Here is a 16,935-nt window from a genome sequence, read left to right on the forward strand (position 1 = left end):
AACAAATAATATGTTTCGCCATACGTTTACTCAATGAACGAAATAAAATCAACATAACCGAATTCGAGTCAGCAACATCCAAAAAAGACCTGGGTGTTCATATTACTAACGACTAAAAGTATTTGAATCAAGCCAAAATTACTAATAAACGAATTTGTCAGTGGTCATAGAGTCATCTGCTTCAAAGCAAAATTTGATCAGCTATCAACATAACTATTACAGTGCAATAACAACTTCCGTGCAATCATCCACGAGCTAGCCCGGCTAGCTGTTAATGGGTTCACGGAACAAGCCCATTCCGTGATCATTACACGGAACAAGCCCATTCCGTGTAATTTAATTTAACCAACTTAACTAACTAGCGAAGGTAATACAACGACAATTCAATTTGAATTAATGCTATTTTGATTTATTTATTAAAAGTTTAGATTTTTCAAAATTATTTTTTATCCCTAATAAAAATCTGATTTTTGAAAAATGTATTACATTCTTTAAATGACTTTTGTAGGGCTTATCGAAACAATAAGTCTCCATACCCAAGTTAAGACAATAATTTCTCCATAACCAAGTTAAATCCGTCAAAAAGAAAGAAAAAAATTTTGAGTCTGAAAACATTACCAAATTTTTATCTTTTCCTTAAAAGATAAAACTTTGAAACTAAGTCAGAACTTAAAACTAAGTAAAAAATAACATTACCTTAAGCTTCTTTGGGCTTTTTGGGCTCATCGAGTTTGACGCTAAATATCTTCAGGGTATTTTTGGTGTGATTAATTTGATTCATAATATTTTGTACTTTATCTTAAACTTAGTAATAATGACAAGTTTTAATAATATATAACAGTTTTAATAATATATAACAGTTTTAATAATATATAACAGTTTTGTCGTATTAAAACTTTCTTGTTTAAGAGAATTTTATTATAAATAAAATTCTCTTAAAAAAAAGTGTAATTTATATTGCTATGCTTTTTCAAGCATCTAATGTAGATAAGACATTTTTATTTAATACAGAAGTATACATATATATCAGTATGACAGTAACGCTTGCAAAAATCAAAAATTGTAAAAAGATGCATAAAACAATTCAAAAAGGAAACAGAAGAAATGTTTCATACGCAAGATAAAAGTGTCATATTATTGGCGCTAATATCAAAATAATAAACGACGGAATAGACAGAGTAGAAACACACATCAACGAAAATGCGTTAAAAATAAAATAATAATTAAAAGAATTGAAAGATGTCAAGGAAATTCTAAATTTCAATGGAGATCTAATCGTTAAGAAAACTATTAATAACAACGAGTTGAAAGATAAAAAAATTTAATAATTGCAAACGCTGAACTTTTGAAAAAAAATCAACGAAACTTAGAAGATAAATTACGTCGAAACAATTGTAAAATCGACTTAATTCGTGAAAACGAAAAAAAATCATGGGGAATACCAAGGAAAAAGTACAAGCTCTTTTTTTTGCAAAAACATGGATTAAAAGGAATTGAAATTGAGCGTGGCAACAGCACTAGCCAAAAAAATGGCCGACCAAAGACAATAGTACTCAACTTGGAAAAGTAAAAAGATAAAAAAAAAATATTAAAAGAATCGCATTGTCTTAAAGGTGCTGATACCTTTACTAATGAAGAATTCTCTCTCAAAACTGTTAATATTCGAAAATTGACTGCAGAGGTAAAGCAAAGACGACTAAAATGGCGAAAATGTCAATAAGATATGACAAAATTGTTTATCTTAAAAGTACTATTTACATAAGAAAATTTAATAAACAATTAGTTTAGCTTAACTTAAACTAGGTTTTACTCTTATACAAAAGTAGTATTAAATAAAGTTGCATATAGCATTACCAAAAAAAAAAGCCACGCTATTGCAAAAACTCTTCTAAAGTATTGTTTACTTAAGACTGTTGACATCTTTTATGGTAGAGATCAAAGAAATTGAAGCAGTGCCTTTGTTAAATTATTTCATTCATTTAAGAAATGTTAAAATGTCTTCCAATGTTTTGCAGCTGGTCATTAATGAACTAAGCTTTTCGCCATTTTCATTCAGGATTCAACTGGACTAGAGCACAGATGTATGGCAGTGTACCAGCTCTTGGTGTATGTACTTTTTGCACATCTAGAATCACAGAGTATAAAAGAAGAGTTTCTATTTGGCGATTTACTTCATACTGCTGTATTATATATATATTAAGATAAAGAAAGCGCATTGTATGAAATTCTGGAGACTGAAATCTTTTCGCAAGGATAAGCATACGTAGAAGACATTTTTAGTTATTTGAACAATATTAACCTGTCTTAAGGGTCGTACCGTCACTCTCGTGGATGCAACTGAAAGTTTAAAGCTTTTCTTTGTACTTTAAAAATTCACTTTAAAAAATAAGAGTTGTTACGGCAGATTTTGAAGGAACTGCTTTTGGAAAAACTGCTGCTGCACAATGAAGTGCAAGAAGAATGAAGAAGTACAAAAAGAAGTCTTAAAATATCTCGAAACACTACATAATCTTTTTGATAGGCACTTTTGCACATTTCTATTTTTTGTACATATATGGTTTGACTTTTGAGTTTTTCTTTGAATAACTACAAAAAAGTAATTTCTAAGCTTAAACAGGAAAATATTATAAAATTTGTCACTTGTTAGCTCAAAATTTAGAAAACAAAACTACAACATTTTTTCCTGGATAATAATAATAAAGCAATACAATCTTTCTCACAAAATTATAGCAACACTTGATAAATCGGAAAGAATTTTTTACTATTAGTTTAATTTTTACTATTTTAAATAACAATTAAACTTTTTTTTCTATTTATGACAAACATTACAATAATTAATAAAAGTTTATAAAACAACAGAAACACACAGATAAACCAAGAAATAAACAAAAACAAAATATATCTGTGTCTGAAATCAAAAAAAAAAAAGAAAAAGTCGATAACATTGTACATATATAGAGAAGAATAGCATACATACATTGAAAGGCAATTAAATTATAAAACTCGCTTGCATAAGATATATTCTTTTTACAAATTGTAAATAGTCAAAATTTAATCAAAAAGCCAAGTGCAACATAAACATTTCGATGTTCTTGCATATTTAACCATTCAAAAAATTTTAAACTACCAGGTTTTTAAATAACTCCTGAAATCAAGAAAATTTATATCAAAATATAATTAGATTATATGACATAGATTTATAACGTAATATAAATTAACAAAAATTAAAAAAAAATGCTTACAGAGTTGTGGCTTGATTACCCCACACTCCCTAATAGGGGGGAGGGGGCGGTGGACTAGCGATTTTAGGGGGCCCATTTGCAAATTAAAGGGCCCTGTTTAAAATTTATGAAGCTTTTTTTTTAAATTAGGAATACCTAGTGGAAATTTTTTAAGATATCAGGGCCGTAATGAAAGATTAAAGTGGGGTCTCTAACTCTCTAGCCACGGCACTGAATGCTTAATATCAAAGAATCATTTAATTCATAATTTTAAATTGGGCGTAAGTAATCATGATATCATTAGAATTATAACCTGTTTAAAGGACGCGTCCTTAAAAAACTAGGAGTTTCACAGTTACTGCAATTGCATAAGCTAAAGTAATTTATTAGCAAATTAGCATTACTATATATTATTATTTTTTGATTGTTGATTGAAAAATTATTTTTCTAACAGAAAAATGTCAGAGCTGCTTGAAATTACAAAAAGAGTTAGCAAGGGTTGATTCTCAAACTTATTTTTAATTAAAAAAGTTTTAGATAAATGATAAAACCATTGTTAAAAAATACACTTCAATTGTAAAAGACACTAATGACAGACATTTATTTAGCAGAAAATGACTTTTAACTAATTAGAAATAAAATGTCTGAGTGGTTCAGAATAAGCAAAATAACAAACCTTCAAAAATGAAAAACTAAAATGATACTATTAAGAACTGCAAAAATATTATCAAAATGCCTTTGCCTAAAAATTTATATAATAAACACTACAACCATTTTTAAAACATGCCTAAAGCTAAAAACAAATCAAATTTGACTTTTTTACAAAATAAGCTAATTTAGGTGCCTAGAAAAGATTATTAAATATTTTTTAAGAATTATGAAAAAATTCATAAAAACTAATTTTTTCAAAAAACATTTTCTTATGAGTTATAACTTAACTCTTATAACTTGCATTTTTCTCGAAATACTTAAAAAGCATCTTAAGGCGAAAATTAGTAACTTTTAAGTAAGTTTTAGTTAACAACTAAAGTTTGCTAAACTGCAATTACGAGTCGCCCATAAAATTACGCCATGGTTTAGGGGAGGGATGAGGGGTTAGTGGTTTTGTGAAGATTTGTATGGGGATTTGATACTAAAGAGTTACGATGTTGTAACTAGGTAGAAGGGGAGGAAAAAAAAGGGGTCAAAAACAGTAAAAAATTACGTGACGTAATTTATGGATGACCTCTTACTAGTATAAAGACTTTTTAATTAAATAAATAAAAAAATTACATTGGCTATTTCCAAAACTAACCTTTTGAATTACAGTTTTTATTTAAAATTGTAATTTTTTACAATTCAAGCTTTTTTTTACATTTTCAAAATTCCTAAATTTTATAAAGGATAAAGGCGCCTATGATGGCATAGTTAACTTTAAAGCTTCATTATTTAGTATCCTGAAGATCAAGAACAAAAGTTTTAATGTGGATACATTCTTTTTTACATGTAGAACATTACTAACCCAAGGAGTTTTTGTCAGTTCTATTTTTTTATCAGTTATTTTTATTTAAAAAAAACCACAAGTATGCCATCATTGGCAATTACTGCTCCTATGATGGCATAAGGGAGGTTGAGGCTGGTTAGCATTAAGGGTAACTTGACAATTTCGTTTGACCTAAGAGTCTTCCCTCAGAAATGCCAGAAATTTCGTTTAATAATCCTAATTAACCCTTTCGTGCTACACAACAGCAGTGTAGACTTTCGCGCATACGCATAATAGGTATTGCGTTTTAAGTGTTTTTTGAAACAAAAGTTGTTTAGTGAAGTATAAATTCCTTTTTAATTCACTAACAAATATGTTGTTTTTATGAAAAAAAAGAGTTTTCTCCACTCGTCAATATTGCAACACACCAAACTCGTCAGTATGCCATCATAGGAAGAAGTCATCATTTTCATTTAATGTCTGCCTTGTTCAAAAGCTGCTAAGTCTGCCTTGTTCAAAAGATAAAATTAAAATAAGTATTCCACTAAATGCACAAAACTTGGAAATAAAATGCTTAAGAATTTCATTTCTGCACAGTTAAAAATCATAAAATCACAATCTTAAATTTACGAAAGGGAGTAAAAATACAATAGCAAATTCCAAAATTTTGTTGATTATAAAAGCAATATTTGTGCCTTAGGGACGTTTTTTTACTAAAACTAATGTAAAGTCAGTATAGACATGTTAGTCTGATCACTTTTTCACCAATATTTATGAAAGTATGACCGGTATTCCATTATAGACACCTTTCTCTTACTTGAAATAATCAAATCAAATTATGACCGGTATTCCATCATAGGCACCTTTCCCCTACTTGAAATAATCAAATCAAGTTATTAATAAGCTACTTAATCATCACTTACATTTTGGAAGACCAGGGGGTTTAGTTGCTAAACCAAAAAGAAAAAAAAAAGATAATTAGTTTAACTACATTTCAAATGTGTTTTAAACATTTAAAGTTTTTAAACTATTAAATTATTCTTACTGGTTTAAAAATTTTATTAAACTATTCTTATTTAGTAAGTTTAAACAGCTTTAAACTTATTTTCTAATTTTTCTTTATAAAATGAATACAACTTGTCAAACAGAGTTAAGACCACTTTAATATTAAGTTTTACAATAAAATATAGCAATACAAAAAGTTGAAATGTTTCACCATAAAATAACTTACTATAAAAATTAACATGTTTTATTAATTGTATTTTAAAGTAGTGCCAGGCTTTCATTTATTAACTTTTTTGAGAGTTATTGGTTTCTGAATTAATTCCAGCTTTTAAAAAGCAACAGCCTCATTGTATAATTATGCTAAGATATTGTTGTAAAAAATGTTGACATTTTTTTTGACAATTGGAACTGTCCCAATTCACTATTAAACTGTATTTTTTCTAGATTACAACCTTGTTAGTACAAATAACCATGACTATTCACACTTTGTTACTGCCACTCCTAAATTTTCCCTAAATTTTCGCATAATAGTCGTTGTCGATTAAAAAAATTGTTTTGCAGATCGAATAAAATATACTCAGTTACTTGATTGCCAAAAAAATTTGTACTTTACTTCTAACTAGGGCAAAATATTGTGCCTAAATCCTTTTTCTTTTTGATACTTTTTTGATATTAAAAAAATGTACAAACTTGCATGAGGTTCTATAGCTTATTTTTTAAATTTATTTTTTAATATTTAAATAACATACAAACTTGCATGAGGTTTTATTGTCTGCCCATATTTTATAGCGTTAGTTTCGAATTTAGCAATGAGTGTAAACAGTTTTAATATTATTTCAAAAACAAAAGCTTTCTAATTATTATTTAATTAAGTAACTATTATTAATTTTTGTTGTTATTATGAAGACTCATAATTGTTGGGTAGTTTTAATGCAACATACAGTCTCGTAAAAATGATTCAACATAAAAGTCACAAAAGTTTAATTAAAAATGAAACAAAAGAAACTTGTCATACTATTTAAGGATCCCGAAAATTCCTTTTCTAATTAATCAACTTAATCTAATCAGCTAATTAACCCTTTTTTATACTTTAATTTAAATTCAATCACAACAATAAACTATTTATTTTCCATAAACAATTTTTACAATAATAATTATAATACTAGTAATGATAATATTAACAATTATTCCAATAAATGGAATTTGAATCAAAAATTTGGTTTATTTATGTGTGTATGTTTGTATATAGTGTGTATATATACAAACATACGCACATGTGTATATGTGTGTGTATACATATATATATATATATATATATATATATATATATATATATATATATATATATATATATATATATATATATATATTTACTTTCGGGGTTGCCATGTTTTATAAGATAAACTAACCAAATGTTGGTAAATATATTACAAGATTATTAATATCCTAATGAACTAATAAAGAATAAAAATTTCAGATAATATAAATTATATATTTATAAACTAGTAGACATTTTACATTTTACAATACATATTATATACAATATACATATTATTCACTAAACCATTTTTCTAATACCATTCAACTCTCTGTAAACTATATTTTGTGTAATGTTTTATTGTTAATATGTTGCTTTCTGTTCAATATAGAAAATAATAATATGACAGCCACTGCATTTTATGTTGAAAAATGGCTTGTTGGTAAACCTTTACAAATTCTGTCAACTGTTTTACTTCATTTAAAGGGGGTGTTTTTCAAAGGTTGATTTTCTACCATTTGGAAGAAAAACAAGAAGTGAAAAAAAGTATTCGGGCAACCATTGAAGCAGTTTTTGTTATATAGGAGAGTAGAAGAATACCAACTTAAAGATTTGATAATGCGGAAAAAAGGTTAAAAAAACTTTGTAAAGATTATCTGCTGTTCAAAAAACATAGGGATCAAAATTGGACAGCTGTCAAGTGAAGGAAAGAATTTTTCAGGCTGACCATGAAGAACTTTTTGATATATCAACCAAAAATGCATCAGAAGTTATAAAAAATAATGAAAACAAAGCATTCTTACGTCAACAGCAAGAAGATCCATTAAGGTACGGGTTAGCAACAGGCTGATTTGTATGAAGGCTCTTAAAGATTAAAAATTGAATGAACATGTTCGGGGACTGGTTTTTGAAACTACTTCATCCAAAACTGGGTTAAACGTTGGTGCCTGTACAGTAATGGAGTGGAATCTTAACAATAATTTTATGTGTTGCATGCAGGAACCATGTGTTTGAAGTCACGCTTTCGACTATATTCACAAATGCATTTAAAACTAGAGGGGACTTCAGGTGGGACTTTTTAACCATTTTTAGAAACAATGGCCAGCAATCAACAAAGAGTTGTTCTCTTCAAGGAATAAAGAACTTTTCAACTGTGATTTTCTTATTAAACTCTATAAAGAAATATAAGTATACTGTTGTGAAGCAATTAAATGTCAACAACCCAGGATGATTACTTAAAACTTTTGAATTTGCTGTTAGCTGAATTTTCTGTTAGCTGAACGAACAACATTCAATGATAAATGTTGATCGTTCAATCAAGCTTCTTCAACAAATTCAAGAATATTCAAATAATAAATAGGCAAAGGCTATAGCAAAAACTTTTCTCCTTTGGTATTTTTCTAAACAATTAGTACAATTGGCTTTCTTTAACAACCTCGTCAACAATAACACTAAGAAAGACATAGCAAACAACCTAAAGCAGCAGCCAAGGCAAAAATTTCTGAAAAGACTTGATGCTGCCAAAATTGATTGTCATAGTCCATTTTCTTCTTTCATCACACAATGCACTGCAAAACATTTTGATTTAATTTTGAAGAATGGCAAAAAGCTGAATCATTTTTAATAAAAGAATTTTCATAGTGTAAAATAGATTCAACATATCTTCAAATGAAGTACAAGGTTTGTCAAATGAAAATTATCAACGATTGCACATAACGATGATTCGCCTCAAATTTCATCCAATAATTACTATTGTCAAATAAAAAAAGGGCAAGCTTAAAGACAATCAAAGTTTTGAAATGAGAAACAAAAACTTAAAGAGATTTTAGTGATAAAATATTATAATTAAAGTCAGGAGATCAAGTCCCGTACAAATTTAGTTTCCTTGTTGTTATTTTTTTCCTTTTAGTTTTTCATATGCACAGATATCAATCACTGTGAAATGTCACAGAATTGTGACATTCCACAATAATTGAGTCAAAAAATTTAAAAACAATGCACATCATTGAAATAAGTCTATAGCTTATGGTCAAAGATGGGTTTCTTTTCTTAAAGATAGGACATACTATAGCAGTTTTACATTAATGACATTTTTTAATACTTACAATTCAAGCAGAATAGAAAGAGAAATAACAATAGCATTTGTGATTCATGTTAAAAATATTGGTGGATATCCATCAGGTGATTTATAAGTATATAGTGAATACTTTTTGAGAGTTGACACAATAGAACTGTAGGAAAACATTACATTATTTAAAAAATGTGTCTACAAATCTAAAACAGATGCAATACAATTACCTTTAACAAAAATAGAACAGAAAAATCATCAAGCCGGAGTAGCAGTGCAACAGAGCTACAACATTTAAGTTATGACTTTATGAAAAAACAAAAAGCCCAATAAATACTTTTCTTTTAACTCGACTTTTTAATTTTATCACCATTCTCTTTCTTCCATTCCAGCTAAACAGATTAACCCATTGTTAGACATTAAATTCACTCACTTCCGTTGCTAAAGTTATATTTTAATTAAACTTTTTAACGGATTGTGGTTCAGAAAACATTCCCGTCATAGTCTTTCAAAGTTGTTCTTAAGTAGTCTCTTTAATTCTCTCTAAACTGTATAATAAGTGCTTGACTGAGTCTTTTTTTCCTGACTGCTGGAAAAAGGCATCTGTTGTTTTAATTTTCGTCCAATCAGTCTTCCTTCGTTAAAGCATTGATTGAATTTCTCACATCCCATCTTGAGTCAAATAACTTACTGTCGGACAACCAATATGGCTTTCAATCCTCTCGTTCTACAGCTGACTTGCTAACTGCTGACTAAAAGATTTTATTATCATTAGATAGAGGCAGAGAGACTAGGGTTATTACTCTATCGTCAATGTAGTCTTCTCCATAAGCTTGCTTCAAATGGTGTATCTGGGGAAGCTTTTGAGATTATGTAATCGTTTCTTTCTAAACACTTTATTAAAGTCATTCTTGAAGGCAAACGCTCTTCATCATTTCCAGTAACTTCTGGGGTACCTCTAGGTTCTATCTTTAGTGTTTCATTTCTGTTTCATTTCTTATCTGTATAAATGATTTTCCAACAATCTTACATCTAAAGTTGCTTTTTTGATTGCTTAGAAAAAGCAGCAAGTCTTGAATCTTCTGTAACTGATTGGGACTCGCAGTGGCTTGTAAATTTTAACTCATTTATTTTACAACAAAACTCATTTATTTACTGCAAACAGCTATTGCAATACTGTCAACATTCCTATATTAACAAAAGACAACTATCTCACTGAGTTCTCTTCTGTACGTCTTCTTGGATTATCATTTACAACTGACCTTTCATGGAAATCATATATAATCAACTGATTGCTAAATTTGTATCCGCTAAGATTACCTCTCTTGATTATGCTCACCATTTTCTTTCTCCTGATTCCATTCTCTACCTTTACAAACTTGTCCCTTTATGGAATACTGTTGTCTTTTTGGCCTGGTTTTTCTAATGATGGTCTTTCTTTTCTAGAAAAGGTTTAAACACATTGTAAACATAGTTAAACCGGCTCTATCTGTTAAGTTTGAGCCTCGTCACCTTAACCTTTCCCATCGTCGTAAAGATAAATCTATTTTTATTTCTACAAATATTAATTATGCACTAAGGAGCTATCATCTTATTTACTAAAACACATTCACTTTTGACTCATTATTGAGCAAAGCTAATTCTTTTACTCTCTCGATACGCTCTAAAAACTTATATTAACCTAAATTTTTTACCGGCATTTCTCTCTCCCGAAAATCTCTCCCAAATTAAGAAAAAAATTTGAAGTTTATACAAAATATAAAAGCAATATAAGATGGAGAAATACCACTAATAACCTCATCACTTATATTTTGGAGAAAAGGTGTTTTGAACAGCTATAAAATCAAAAATTTATTCTTTAAACATAGATATAAAATAAAAACACCATTTAATGTTTTTTTTATTTTATGAAAACTTAAATAAAACAAAAATTTTTGTATATCAAATACTTATATTTTAATAAAACAAATTTATTGGCTACTATTAGTAATAATCATTTTTTAAAATATCTTACTTTAGTAGATAACATTCAATACTAGTTTTAATTTATTTATATTTTATATATCTGAGGACCATAAAAGTCACTAAAAAACTTATTATTTACATTTTAGAAAACCAGTGTCTTGTCCAACTAAAAAATCTTTTTAAAAAATAAAGAAGTTCATATTAAACATTTAAGCAAGGAAAGATGGAGAAATATCATTAAAAAACTCATCAGTTAAATGTGGGAAATTCAGTCTTTTGTCCAGCTACAAATTCATAAAGTTATTTTTTAACATAAACTATCTACATATTTTGAATTTTTCTAACACTCTTAATTGAATTAATTAAAAAAAAAAGAAGTTTATATTAAACATTTAAACAATTAAAGATGAAGAAATATCACTAAAACACTAATCACTAACATTTTGGAGATTCAGTGCTTTGTCCAGCTACAAAATCATAAAGTTATTCTTTTAACATAAATTTATTACTTATTTTGCTTATTTCTAACAATTTAAATAGAATTATTAAAAAAAAAAATATATAAAGTTCATATTAAACATTTAAGCAAGGAAAGACGGAGAAATATCATTAAAAAACTAATCACTTACATTTTGGAGAATCAGTGTTTTGTCCAGCTACAAAATCATAAAGTTATTCTTTTAACATAAACTATTTACTTATTTTGCTCATTTCTAACAATTTAAATTGCATTAGAAAAAAAAAATGAAATTCATACTAAACATTTAAACTAGGAAGGATGGAGAAATATCACTAAAAAACTCATCACTTACATTTTGGAGAACCAGTCTTTTGTCCAGCTACAAAATCATAAAGTTATTCTTTTAACATAAACTATTTACTTATTTTGCTTATTTCTAACACTTTAAGTTGAATTATTTGAAAAAAAAAAGAAATTTATAATAAACATTTAAACAAGAAAAGATATAGAAATATCACTAAAAACTAATCACGTACATTTTGGAGGATCAGTCTTTTGTCCAGCTACAAAATTATAAAGTTATTGTTTTAGTAAAAACTATGTATTTATTTTGTTTATTTCTTACAATTTAAATTGCATTAGAAAAAAAAAAAAGAACTTCATACTAAACATTTAAACAAGGAAGGATGGAGAAATATCACTAAAAAACTCATCACTTACATTTTGGAGAATCAATCTTTTGTCCAGCTACAAAATCATAAAGTTATTCTTTTAACATAAACTATTTACTTATTTTGCTTATTTCTAACACTTTAAGTTGAATTATTTGAAAAAAAAAGAAATTTATAATAAACATTTAAACAAGAAAAGATATAGAAATATCACTAAAAACTAATCACGTACATTTTGGAGGATCAGTCTTTTGTCCAGCTACAAAATTATAAAGTTATTGTTTTAGTATAAACTATGTATTTATTTTGTTTATTTCTTACAATTTAAATTGCATTAGAAAAAAAAAAATGAACTTCATACTAAACATTTAAACAAGGAAGGATGGAGAAATATCACTAAAAAACTCATCACTTACATTTTGGAGAATCAATCTTTTGTCCAGCTACAAAATCATAAAGTTATTCTTTTAACATAAACTATTTACTTATTTTGCTTATTTCTAACACTTTAAGTTGAATTATTTGAAAAAAAAAGAAATTTATAATAAACATTTAAACAAGAAAAGATATAGAAATATCACTAAAAACTAATCACGTACATTTTGGAGAATCAATCTTTTGTCCAGCTACAAAATCATAAAGTTATTGTTTTAGTATAAACTATTTACTTATTTTGCTTATTTCTAACACTTTAAGTTGAATTATTTGAAAAAAAAAAGAAATTTATAATAAACATTTAAACAAGGAAAGATATAGAAATATCACTAAAAACTAATCACTTACATTTTGGAGGATCAGTCTTTTGTCCAGCTACAAAATTATAAAGTTATTGTTTTAATATAAACTATGTATTTATTTTGTTTATTTCTAACAATTTAAATTGCATTAGAAAAAAAAAAAAATGAACTTCATACTAAACATTTAAACAAGGAAGGACGGCAAAATATCACTAAAAAACTCATCACTTACATTTTGGAGAATCAGTCTTTTGTCCAGCTACAAAATCATAAAGTTATTATTTTAACATAAACTATTTACTTATTTTGCTCATTTCTAACAATTTAAATAGAATTATTTAAAAAAATAAATATATAAAGTTCATATTAAACATTTAAAGAAGGAAAGATGGAGAAATACCTTTAAAAAAATCATTACTTACATTTTGGAGAATCAGTCTTTTGTCCAGCTACAAAATCATAAAGTTATTATTTTAACATAAACTATTTACTTATTTTGCTCATTTCTAACAATTTAAATAGAATTATTTAAAAAAATAAATATATAAAGTTCATATTAAACATTTAAAGAAGAAAAGATGGAGAAATACCTTTAAAAAAATCATTACTTACATTTTGGAGAATCAGTCTTTTGTCCAGCTAGAAAATCATAAAGTTATTATCTTAACATAAACCATTTATTTATTTTGTTTATTTCTAACAATTTAAACTAAATTATTTAGAAAAAAAAATGAAGTCCATATTAAACATTTAAACAAAGAAAGATTGAGAAATATCACTAAAAAACTTATGACACTTATTTTGGAGAATTGGTATATTGCCCAGCTACAAAATCAAAAATTTATTTTTTAAACGTAAATATAAAGTAAAAATATTAATAATGTTTGTGTTTATTATAAACTTTAATTAAATTAAAATAAAACAAATTTATTGATTAGATTATACTAAAACAAATTTATTAATCAAATTATACTATAACAAATTTATTGGTAACTCATTATACTAATATTAAAAAAAAACTATCTTCTAAAAACTTTAAAACTTATTTTCAAAAGATAGCAATAAAACAAAAATATTTATATAATACGTAAAAGAATTTTGTAGTCCTTCAAAAACAACGAGTGAAATTAATAGTAATTAATTATACTTTGACAGCATATAGATTGTTTAGTTTTTCTAGGTAAGTAAAATTAAGTTATAAATTACAAATCATATAGTTCTAGATATTTATCAATGTTTTGAATAAGTTCAAGCTTTAACTTTGATGATAAAATCAGGTACTTTTTTCCAAATTGATAAGATTCTATTTGTTAAGAATTGATTACGAAGATTGCAGTTTTTTACAAATTCTCTTCTAATTTTGAAATTATAATCCCTTGTGTTGGGCTGATATGAGACAAAAATAATAATATTTATTGCTCTATTATTTATTTTTTTAAACAGATTGTACATTTGAACTAAGTTGCCTCTTTTACGTCATTTCTAGCGTGGGCTTAAGCCAAGTATATTAATTTTTGTTTCATAACTTTGTTTTTGAATCTGGTTTATCTATTTAGTGGCATAACCTTAAACGTTTTAAAGTGCAATAATATATCTTTTAAGGTATGGACACAATATGTGTATGGCAAATTCAAAATAGGATCTTATAAATGTTAGATATAGTATCTTAAACATTTTTTTGTTAATGTAATAAAATATTTTTTTAACATACCAAGCATTGAATAAGCTTTTGATGTACAATTGGTAATGTGACTTTCAAGATTCGAAGTTATAAATCCATTATCTTATTCGATATCAGAGGCTGCTATTATTTTGCCACCTAGTTTGTAAATGAAGCTATGGTTATTTTTTCCGTATACAATACCACATTTTTTAATATTAAATTTTAATTACCAGGTCTTTAACCAATTGGAAGCTTGCTTATTGGTTATTTATTCTGAAGAAATTTACCATTCTTAGAGTTAGCTCCTTTCTCGATTAACTTGGTGTTATCTGCAAATAGCTTAGAGTTTTCTAAAGTCTCATATACTTTTCAAAAATTATAGCGAGCTGTAAAGCAAAGGCAAATGTACATAGTTTTAGTTCTATTGATTTTACCATGCCTAGTCTAAGAGATTTATATTCATTTAGCTGAAGGTGTTTTTCATTAATTACTTTCAAAGTTATTATATTATTTATTACTGCCTCACAAGAGAAAGACAAAAAGTAATTTAGAGTTCGTAAATTACTGGTATTCGCCCTGGTCAAGAATGATTTAAAGTGATCATTTATAATGTTAACTATTTGGTTAGGTTCTTTAATTAGTTCATTATCGAATGATAAAGCTTGGATATTATTTTTAAAACTATTTTGCTTTTTTTACTAATTGAGTATTTTGCTTGTGGTACTTTTTTCTTTAAGTCTTGCATACTTCTTTGCATTTTATTTTGCATTCAGCCTATTACTCTTTGAATATAAATATAACCATAGTGACCTTTTAATACACATTAAATCTTTAATTTCTTGTTTGATCCAAAGAGATATATTGACATTGTTTGGTGTTGCCAAGAAGGGGTAAACGCATTAATTCATTATTTATTGATTGTTTATTGGTGAATATTAAGTTTAAAGTACTTAAAGCGTAATATTATTGTTAAAATCATTGCATCACTAACTTATTGAAACAATTAAAATTTATTTACAGTACAAGCAAATTCTTTATCGGGATCATTATCACTTGTTCTAATGTCTTCAATTAAACCATTTAACCATGTAATTTGAGGGTAAATAAAGTCTCCTATCAATAAAAAACTTATATATGCTTTGTTATTAATTTCGGATTCAGCATTTTTTATTGCATTATTTAACTGTTTAATCACTTTTTTAGAAGTGATTAAACAGTTAAATAATGCAATTGAATTTTCTAGAAGATATATGCATCCTAATAATATTTTATCTTCATATTTTACTATAGTTACCGAAATAGTTTCAAGATTTTGTTCAATATTTGGAAATGTCTTTTTTTATTGGACAAAATTTTCCTTTATGAAGATAGCTACGCCACCACCCCCTTATCCGCCACTTTTGTCTTTTTGGTGTAATAAATAGCCGTCTAAAGTTGGTACCGAGTTGCAAGTAAGCCACATTTCTGTTACTGCACACATATTTATATATGATGTACTTTTAGAGAAGCCTAAAATTCCAACAGCTTCTTTTCCGAAGATGTGGCATTAGTGTACCAGTATTTCAATTCTTTATTTTTGTTACTGTAATGCTTCAAGTTTGACAGTTTCATTTCCCAGAATCTCATATCGAAAAGGAGAATTGTTTTTCAAAGTATTATTTAATGCATTCTGTTTAGATTGGAGTTGACAATCTAATTATCTTTCTGCTTGAGTTTGATCGAGACTGATTAATATATTTTCAAATTTATGGTTCCCTTTTAAATTTTTTGTTGCAACTTATATTGGATTTCGATTAGCCTTTTCTGGTAGTTCTATAACTATTGGACCATATATCTGTTCGAGATTTCAACCTTTTAATGAGAGTAGGTTTAATTGGTTTCTTAACTATAGTTTGAAGAATTTCTGTAATTTGCTGAATGCCATCAATTGTTTTGTCAATTGTAGTTGCTTTACTTAGTTCTGCAACTCCAAAAATAATTATGTTTTTTGCCTTTTTTTTTTGTTGTTGTTGCTCATTAGCTTTGACCACCTTTACCGAACTTTGAAATTTATGTAATTTATGCAATTATCCATTGACGAGGTAGTATTGCCTGCTCCCTTGTTGTAAACTTGCAGTTTTAAATCATTTTTTTAATTTTGCTTAAGTTTGAGAGCTTTTTCTAGCTTTGAAAACATACGATTCCATTTTTTGTTTCAACATCAAACATTTTCTGAATTGTCTCTTCCACTTGTTTGTTTTGCTGAGGCGTTAAGTTTTTCCTCATACTCAGTATTGACATTAAATTTTATCAATGATAATTATATATAAATATTGATTGTAACCAGGGTTGTTACGACATAATATATCTGGCAGATCTGTCGACATATTTTCAGACATATTTTCTGCCGGCATTAAATATGTCCCACATATTTTCTATCGACATA

The 16,935-nt window shown here is 26.9% G+C and overlaps 1 protein-coding gene across 38 annotated transcripts in view; it reads right to left on the reverse strand.

Annotated features, from left to right (window-relative positions):
* Positions 1-2,669: 2,669 nt before the first annotated feature.
* LOC136079799 (circumsporozoite protein-like) overlaps positions 2,670-16,935 on the reverse strand; it is a 55,679-nt gene continuing 41,413 nt past the window's right edge. For 4 of the 38 annotated variants that reach the window (XM_065796291.1, XM_065796283.1, XM_065796289.1 and 1 more), the window contains 13 exons: positions 13,460-13,486; positions 13,270-13,296; positions 13,080-13,106; positions 12,894-12,920; positions 12,710-12,736; positions 12,527-12,553; positions 12,343-12,369; positions 12,160-12,186; positions 11,976-12,002; positions 11,792-11,818; positions 11,609-11,635; positions 5,607-5,633; positions 2,670-3,145 (listed from right to left, as the gene is read on the reverse strand). In XM_065796291.1, coding sequence (XP_065652363.1) covers positions 3,144-3,145; positions 5,607-5,633; positions 11,609-11,635; positions 11,792-11,818; positions 11,976-12,002; positions 12,160-12,186; positions 12,343-12,369; positions 12,527-12,553; positions 12,710-12,736; positions 12,894-12,920; positions 13,080-13,106; positions 13,270-13,296; positions 13,460-13,486 — 326 coding nt within the window. In that variant the 3' untranslated portion in view covers positions 2,670-3,143. The remainder of the gene's footprint in view (positions 3,146-5,606; positions 5,634-11,608; positions 11,636-11,791; positions 11,819-11,975; positions 12,003-12,159; positions 12,187-12,342; positions 12,370-12,526; positions 12,554-12,709; positions 12,737-12,893; positions 12,921-13,079; positions 13,107-13,269; positions 13,297-13,459; positions 13,487-16,935) is intronic. The other 34 variants (XM_065796290.1, XM_065796303.1, XM_065796284.1 and 31 more) reach the window with 27 other exon arrangements.

The sequence above is a fragment of the Hydra vulgaris genome, chromosome 04, assembly GCF_038396675.1.
Source record: "Hydra vulgaris chromosome 04, alternate assembly HydraT2T_AEP".
Lineage (NCBI taxonomy): Eukaryota > Metazoa > Cnidaria > Hydrozoa > Anthoathecata > Hydridae > Hydra > Hydra vulgaris.